Below are 8,801 nucleotides of genomic sequence, written 5' to 3'. Positions count from 1 at the left end.
ACCATCAGTGATTCAGCAATGGAAAGCCCAGCCCAGTCTTCGCTAATGGGGGTTGGGATGGGGAGGAGTGGGCAGGAAGAGAGACTAGATTGCTTGATGTAGTTAGTGGAAAAACTTCATAGTTTTCAAACTTTTTGGTCTCAGGACCCATTTTATACTCTTAAAAATTAGTGAGGACTCTCCCCACTAAGAGATTTTTGTTTATGTGAATTATGTTTATTAATATTTGTCATATTAATAACAAAGCTCATTTGGTAGAATAAAAGGTCAGGGATTTCAAAGAAATCAGGGAAAAAAGAAACAGATTCAGCAGTAGCAGACCTTAAGACATAAAGTGAGAGCACTGTTGAAATGTAAAATTTATTTTACATCAATTATTTTAAATTAAAATTTTCTTTTATAAATAAAACCTATGGAACCAAGAATAGAAGGAATGCAGAAAACTGGGAGGGAGGGAGTCATAGACAATCTCTCAGATAATGTGATTGGATTAGAATATTGCTATGTTGTAGGAAATGATGAATTGGTTGATTTAGAGAAAATATGAAAAGACTTGGACTTGTGAAGGAATATGCTAGACACCTTCAGAGAAATAAATGATAGGAGAAAATAAGCATAGTACAGTTTAACATAGCCATGCTTAATTGTAGTCTTTTTTAGAGTGATAGGGGAAAGGAGGAGAAAAAATAAAGTAAAAAGTACATAGCAGAGAACAAAAGAAAATGAACAAGGAAGCAAAAAGAAGCAGGGCAGCTTAGAAGACAATGTGGTAGAATTTATTTCTTGAAATGAAAATTTATTATTTTATATTGAATCTTCTCTTAGGGTCTGCTATGTGCATCATAATTTATTCTTTTTTTAAATTTTGTATTTGTTTAAATTAAATACAAAAATGTATTATATTAGAAATTAAAATATAATGGTATTACTATGAAAATTGTTTTGACTTCATGGACTCCCTGAAAAGGCTCCCGGACCCACAACCATTTCCTCAGGGGGTCCCTGGACCATACTTTGACAATTACTAGACTACAGTATTTGGAGTCCAGAGATCACTATTTTAATCTCAGTGACCTTAACCAAATAATTTCCTTCCTCTCAGTCTTCTGTGAATTAGATAAGAGTCCTTTTACCTTAAAAATCTTAGAATTTTATTTACTGAGTCAATGGGAGGACCAAATTTCTGAGCTCTCCTTTGTGATCCAAACTAAAATACCAACCATTCCTAGAAGTCAGCATTTGCTTCCCACTTATCTTCCTGCTTACTCTTCACTAGATTTTGGAATTTTTACCTTCTTTTAGCTCCTTAGCCTTCCTTCTTTGGGAGATTTCCTAGATTCTTCCAAATGTTAATGTTTACTCCAGCTTCAAATTACTTTACATTTATGGATATATTTATGTATATGCTGCATCCAGCCAGTAGAATGGAAGATCTGTGAGGGTCAGGACTATTTCCTTTTTTGGCTTTTGTATCCAACTGGCATAGTTCCTAAACTCAATATGTGATTAATAAATATTTGTCAAATTGAACTGAATTTATCAACACCACCAGTCCCCCAACATCCTAGTTACTTGATTTCCCTCCTCCTCTGGAAAACTACGTTCATTTGACTTCTGAGACAGAATTGACTAACTCAACCTTATGATCTTATAACTTCAAATTATTTATTATCCTTGTGTATTTGAAACCCCTTCAGAGAAGATACCAGTTTCTAGTCTACACTTTGCCTAAGACTCCCGCCATACTGTCCATACTCCTTAGCAATACCTCTAGCAGCCCAATTTCAAGGACTGGAGGACAACAGCAAACAGAACTGGTGGGGGGGGGGGTGTTCTTTGGGAGGAGGGGAAGGCAGAGAGGGGCTACAGAGCCCTTCTGGCTGGGATGCTTCCAAACTGCTTTGGATCTTTAGGGGATGATCCCAGTTGGTGTTGGACTGCACTGATGAAAAGCCTTCCAGTCATTCACACAACCCTTCCCGGTACCAGTCCTGTTACATATTCAGATAGAAAGCAGTTACAATCGGAGTCCAAGAATCTACTCCCTCATTCCTCCAGGCGGGCAAAATCAGACACCCGGATGAAACCTGCTGGCCCCTGCTTGGAGCCCCAAAAGGACGGGGACCGGGGAAGGCAGGGAAAGCACCCAAGAGCCCAACCCCCCTGCCATAGAGGGATATCTGGCAACCAGATCAGCTCTGTTCTGCTCCTGTGGTTACGTGCACAATCCTAGTGTTCACAGGCTAGTGGAGTCAGTTAGCCCAGGGATGGTCTTTGGCTACTTATCCCTGTGCAAATCTCACTCCTGGGATCCAGAGCTGCAGGTTCTTTGCCTTCAGCCAGGCAGAATTGAGCTGAACCTGAAAGGTGAGATGGAGGAGGGAAGGTGAAAGAACTATTTTGTGAATGTGAAGATAATTGTAGGAGAGAGATGTCCACCAGTGATTTGCGTGAGGCAACAGATGAGAGAACAGTTCCAAATAAGGAATAGGAAGACCCAATGTCTGAGGAATAATTCAGCAGTCTGTCCAGCAGGGACCATATCTTGTCGAAACAATTGTACTAAATTAGCATCCATTCACACCGCATCTACAGTGGGGAAAGGTCACTGCTAGGCCTGAAGAAGAAATAGAGCTTCCCAGAAGCTAGGGAACTCAGCCTACTGGCAAAACTCCTAAAAACTTAAAAGGATCATTCGAGACCACAATAGAAGACCCTTCCCAAGAAGTACTGATTGATTACAAAAAGTTCTTCCAGAATTGGGGGAAGGGAGGGGCAGAGGCTGGTGTGGTTATTCCCATCAGACTGGATGGTCTAAGGACACTCAGTGGAGGGGTTTGGGGGTGCCTTGTTATTGATTTTGGCTTCCCGAGCTCTTACTAATAAGCATTTATTAAACACTGAATGCACGGAGTGCATCCTAAAGTGTAAGCCTTTTTATTTCCAGCCGCGACTTCACTTTCTCTCCTATTGTCCCGTCTCCTCCTCCCGCTACCCCGCGTGCCCACCTCCTCCAACTCGACCTCCCACATCACTCCTCTCTCCCTCTCCAGCCCGACTCCCTTTCTCTTCCACTGAGCTTAAGGGAAGGAGGCGGGCTCAATCTCCTCCTCCAAACAATCACTCAAATCCAATCAACCTATTCCTCACCTGGGCCCGCCCTCTCCGTCTCCATCTCACCAATCCTCGGCAGCACTTCTCCTTCACTCCCTCCCTTTCTGACCGAGCCAATCGTGGGGCTTATATTCGGATCTCCTCCCCGCCCTCTCCTCCCTTCTCCACTTTCCTTCTGCTACGCGGGCGGCTGCGGGGCCGGCTTTCTGGTAGGGGAGCCGTCCGCCTCTTCGCTTCTCCCGCGGGTGCCGGCACTGCGTAGGGAGCGGAGCGGCTGCGGACGGCGGGGCTCGGCTGCGTGGGGACTCGGCTGCGTGGGGGCGCTGCTGCGCGGCGCTCAGCGGCTGGGCTGGGGCCGAGAGTTGCTTTGGAGCGAGCCCGCAGCTCGTCCCGGCCAAGGCCCCGGGGGCACGAGGGGTGGGCTGCTTGGCGCGGGCTGTAGGGTGCGGGGAAGCCCTTGAGTTCCTCCGTGTCGCTCGGGTCCAGAGTGGTCCGGGCTCTGAGAAGGGGACTGTGCTGAGGCTGGACCCAGCTGCGCGAGGAGACGAAGCCTCCGCCCCCCCAGGCGGCGGATTGGAACCTCGGTGCCTCCATCTCTCCCACCCCACCCCAGAGAGCTGCGAGGAACACCCCACCCCCCGCTCCCTGCAGTCGGGGCTCGCTCCCCGGGCGGTTTTGAAATTCCAGGAGGAAGAGCGAGTGCTGAAGGTGCCGTCGCCGCGCGCCGTAGCGAGCCGGGCCTCGCTCCCTCCATCCTAACAGGTTTGGGGGCGGGGGCGGGGGCGAGCTCCCAGCGGACTGGACCCAAAGTCTCCCGATTTCTCCCTCGCTGGGACTGCAGAAACCCTCCTGGAGCCTCTTCTGACAGATGAGCTGAGCTCGGGGGACGACCCTCAGTGGAACTGACAGGGCATGGACTGGGGGACGCTTGGTTAGATTCGATGCAGCGAAGCGCGCCCCTCAGGGGACCACCGCGAAGTCTCTGACCAGGGAAGCCTTCTGGAGTTTTGTTTCTTTCTTCTCCCCTTGGAGATGCACGGATTGTTCCCTCTCTGCTGCTGCTCCTCCTCCTCCTCCTGCGAAGCCTTTGGAGGCAGTGAGCTTCCATCCTGGGCCAGCTTCACCAGAGTGAAGAGACCCAGGCGTTTGAACTTGAGACTTTGTGCTTATTCAGACTGAGACTTCCCTACCCCCCACTCCGCCTGGCACCCATTTCTCTGACAGTGTTCTGAGTTTGACTGACGACTTTGGGGCCTATTTGTTTGCCTCTCTCCTTTTTAAGAAAAGAGGGTGGGGAAGGAGACTGTTAGGTAGTTGTTTTGTTTTGTTTTAGATCCACGGTACAGGGCTTCAGTCTCAGGGAACTTGCCCATGGCTTTCTTGATGAAGAAGAAGAAATTTAAATTTCAAACTACTTTTACTCTGGAGGAGCTGACGGCGGTCCCATTCGTGAATGGCGTGCTGTTCTGCAAAATCCGGCTTTTGGATGGCGGGGATTTCGCCAGCTTGTCGTCCAGGTAGGAATTGTGTACCTATTCTTTAACCTGGCCCCAGCTGTCCCGGGCTACAGCTTCAGTCTGGCTGCCTGCTCCACGCTCGTCGAGGGACCTTAGAGGTTCTCTCTTTTAGGCAGATGGAGAGGGCACAGCTGGAAAGCCCCAACGCAGGGGTGTGTGAGCTTCGGATAAGTGGGTCAGGGACTTCAAAAAATTATTTTGTATTACTCCCAATTGCAGCCAGGGGCAGATTTTTAAATGCCTTGATGTGCTTAATGGGAAAGTTGGGAGCATGGGGGCCACATTTCCTCAGTGTTTTAAGAGTCTTTGCTCACAGCAACCTTCTGAAGATAGGTGATTGCGAGTATTCTATCTCATTGCAGATGAGGAAACTTGAGGCTCTCACTCAGGGGTAAATGTCACAACCCAATCTCGAACTCAGAGGTCACTCCACCACTTCTTGATGATTTTTGTCAATTCCAGGGCCTTTTGAAGCAGCCTCTAATAGGAGTAAAGTGTTTAGCATTCATCGATTGGCAGTAGTGGTGCCAGTTACATGGGGTGTGCCATATTTATTTCTACTTTTTTTCTTCCCTTGAGACATCTAAAAGCACTTTTCTAGTAGACACTGAATAAATATTGAGTAGACATAAATGGATCAGCTGGTTTGAAAGAGGATGGAAGGCCCCAGCTCCTCCATCTTGCCCTCATTCATCTCATTTTCCCCCTTCTGAATTTCCAGACTGGACTGCTATTTTCAGAAACAGGTACAAGTTGCCTGAAGCTGGTTTGAATTTAGAACATAGTAGGGGCTTACTAAATGTTAATTGATTTGCTGACTGAAATAATTTTACTCGGTGCTCCCCTGCCCCAGAGAGTGTAAGGTGCCCAGAATGCTTCTGTGCCCCTCCTCGCTGGCATTACTGTGCTCTTAGGGGCTGCAAAGGAGTTACTTTGCATTGCAAATGGCCTTGTAAAAAAAGGACTGCTTGTTGCCAGGATTCTAGGAGTCATGGATTAGCTTGTTGAATTATACTCCCCACCTGTACTGATCCAGCTGACTAACCACCAGCTGGGAACACCGTGTAAATGGTGGTGAGGCCTTTTGAAAATATATGGGCAGTCTCAATGCTACACCTTGCTGTGCGTTGTTAATTGGTGCTGGGCCCCAACAGGATGGCCCTGCCCCCTAAGTGTTTTTGACACCTTCTTCCTGCTGTTCTCTGTAACTGTGTGGAACCTGCCTCAGATAATCCCCTGAATTCCTGATCTTTGCTTGCCTACTTAAAGCATTGTGGGAAGAACTGGATGGACTGGGTGGCCTTGAAACCTGTTGCTCAGTTTTCCCAGAGGACAATTTATCCCCCTTAGAGCCCTGGGGGCCCCCTCTGCTTTCTGGCAAATCTTAGAGCCGCCCTTTACTGTTAGAGGAGAGTGGTAAGGGGCCTTGTTTCTGAGTATCCAGATTTACTAGGTGGAATAGATTTGCAAATCCAGAGAGGAATGTATGAGTCTGTTTCTCTCTCTGTTTTTCTCTCCTCTCTTCTCTTCTCTTCTCTTCTCTTCTCTTCTCTTCTCTTCTCTTCTCTTCTCTTCTCTTCTCTTCTCTTCTCTTCTCTTCTCTTCTCTTCTCTTCTCTTCTCTTCTCTTCTCTTCTCTTCTCTTCTCTTCTCTTCTCTTTCTCTCTCTCTCTCTCTCTCTCTCTTTCTCTCTTTCTCTCTTTCTCTCTCTTCCCCCCTTCTCCTTTCCCCCCCTCCTTCTAACAGAGCTAGCTGTTGCTCAAACAGAAATTGCTCTGGGAAGAGTCACATCATAACAACTTTTCCTTTCACTCTCCTTCCCTGAAGATTTGATCTCTTCAGAGTGGTAGAAGCAGCTAATCTGAGGAATAATTGCTATTTGCCTGTGCTGCCAGGGTGGGGAGGCTACAAGGGGAGTTTAGGGTCTTAGAAGCTATGCGAGGACCACCTAGGCCTGGCTAGCTAAGTTGTGTCTTCCCATCCCCTCTCCTCCCCCTTCCAGGCAGGTTGCAAAGCAGACAACAATCACTTGCTTTGCTTGCCAGTCCTGGGGTCTGGCTGGCCCAGCAATGGCTCCGGAGGCTATGGGGTGCTGATGGCAGCTGGGCCCTAGTAGAAGACTTGCTGTAATTTTAACCAGGCCCAGGGCAGTAGTTTTTCAGTCGTCCAGGCCAGTCATAAAGCAGCCTCTGGAGCAGGGAGTAGCTGACTGGCTGCTAAAGATTGCTTCAGCCCTCTTACCTGTCTGGCTTTTCTAGACGGGTGTAAACCTCCAATCTGCATCTGGAAAGTTACTGGTCTTGGCTAGAGTTAGCTGGATTTCACCTTTCCCTAACCTTTCTTCTCCTGGCAAGGCTCTGGGCCTTCCCAGAAATTGGCCGAATTTTAATAGCTCTGTATCAGAATTTTTGTCCGATCTCTGATGCATCTTTTCTTTTCATTTTTTTTTTTGGGGTCACCTTGAGGGGAACAGAAGGTTGTAGAAAGCCTGGGGAGCTGCTTCAGAGTTTCCTTGCTTGGCTGAAGCAGGCTTGCCTGGGCCCAGAGCAGTCTAGGGCCTTGCTAGTGCCAAAGTCCTGGGCCTTATCCATGGGAGAGCAGGTTTGTGTTGGCCCCTCCCCTTGATTGTTCCGTAGGGTGAGGGATAATCTGAAAAAGCCTGCTCTTGGAACAGTTGGGAGTGAGGGGCAGCAAGTGATAAGTGAGTTATTTTAAAAGGGAATGATTACGCCATCTCTCTTCCTTAGGCAGCCTACTAATACTCCTGAACACTCCATGTCATTCAGTGTGATAGGTGATGTTGCAACCGGCCCCATTTGTTCTTAGGAGGCAGATTCAGAGCCACACCTCTGCAAGGCCTGGCTCCTTCACTCGCTTTTAGTCCCCTCAGCCCCACAGCAAGTCCCTGGCTATACAGCTTTCTTGCCTGATCCAATTTGAACAGGTAGAACAGGTGGTGGTGTTCTCATGGGATGGAGGCTGACTTGTTTGTCGTAATGTAAGCCTGTTGGGCTTGGGAGGAGAGGTCGAGATGTCAGGGGGACATGAAAACAAGACGCCTTCCTCCTCTACACTACAGGGGCTTTGAGGTGTGCATGGAATCCCATGTTTGGGTTTGGTCAGAACTGGTCCAGAGTTTAGAATAAATAACCAAGACTAGGAGAGGGAGGGAGGAAGTTTGGGAGGTTATAAGAGACCTTCCCTTAGAATGAGAGGCACCTGTGGGACCAAATAGAACTCTAGAGTTGGACTCAGATCTGACTTTGAATCCTGACTTTGTCGCTTGTGTGATCTGGTCTCTGCTTCCTCATCTGTGAAGCCAGGAGGTAGATTAGACAGCCTCTAAGGCCCCTCTCAACTCCAAATTGCTGAACTTATGATGTCGTCTTCCCCTGCCCCTCCCAAGGGTCTGGGGCTCTAAATTAAGTTGGGAAGGTTGCCCTCAGCCAGCAGTCATTCATTTAGCTAAGGCACTGGGCTAAATTCTAGATGGAGCAAGGCAAACACTAAAGAGTGTCCCTGTCCTCAAGGAGCTGGAGGGCTTTGAAGAAATGATTGGCTGCTGGCCGCCTAACCATCAAGTTTCTAGGGCTTTGGAGCACTTTGAAAAGAGTGGGTCAGTCAGCAGCTTCCCAGCTGACTTAGCAAAAGCCAAGTTCCTGGGCCTCAGAGGAAAGCCATCCAAGACTTTAAAAGCTCTTTAATGCATAGACCATCTATCCCACATGTCCTGGACTGGGTTCCTGCTCTCTCAGCCAGGCTGGAAAGCAGGCCCTGCTGGCTCTCAGCATTTCATGTAGCTGAGGTGTCTTGCCCAGGTGAGAGACGAACCCTGGCTGCCAGGTGAGTGATAAGGTGTGGAGAGCTAGTTCTGAAATATGCTGCTAGTTTAGAGGGACAGGCCATTCTTGATTTTTTTTTTTTCCTCCAGCTTTGACTACTGAGCAGTCTAATGATCATTTTTTGCATCTCTGGGAACAGATAGCCTGGGTTCTTTCTGGCTCATTTCTGGAACCTGATGATAATTTTTTGTGTTGTTGTCTTCAGTCTTGTCTGACTCTTCATGACCCTTTCTGGAGTTTTCTTGGCAGAGATACTGGAGTGGTTTGCCATTTTCTTCTCAATTCCTTTTACAAATGAGTAAACTGAGGGAATAGGGTTCAGTGACTTA

The 8,801-nt window shown here is 47.8% G+C and overlaps 1 protein-coding gene across 1 annotated transcript in view; it reads left to right on the top strand.

Annotated features, from left to right (window-relative positions):
• The first annotated feature begins 3,525 nt into the window (after nt 1-3,525).
• The window catches only part of EEIG1 (estrogen-induced osteoclastogenesis regulator 1), a 41,185-nt gene continuing 35,909 nt past the window's right edge, over nt 3,526-8,801 (top strand). The window contains exon 1 of the mRNA XM_051980073.1: nt 3,526-4,631. Within this exon, the coding sequence (XP_051836033.1) occupies nt 4,486-4,631 (146 nt within the window). The 5' untranslated portion in view covers nt 3,526-4,485. The remainder of the gene's footprint in view (nt 4,632-8,801) is intronic.

The sequence above is a fragment of the Antechinus flavipes genome, chromosome 2 (genome assembly GCF_016432865.1).
Source record: "Antechinus flavipes isolate AdamAnt ecotype Samford, QLD, Australia chromosome 2, AdamAnt_v2, whole genome shotgun sequence".
NCBI classification, from domain to species: domain Eukaryota; kingdom Metazoa; phylum Chordata; class Mammalia; order Dasyuromorphia; family Dasyuridae; genus Antechinus; species Antechinus flavipes.
The sequence above is the reverse complement of the archived record's forward strand: the minus strand, read 5'-3'. Positions and strand labels throughout refer to the sequence as shown.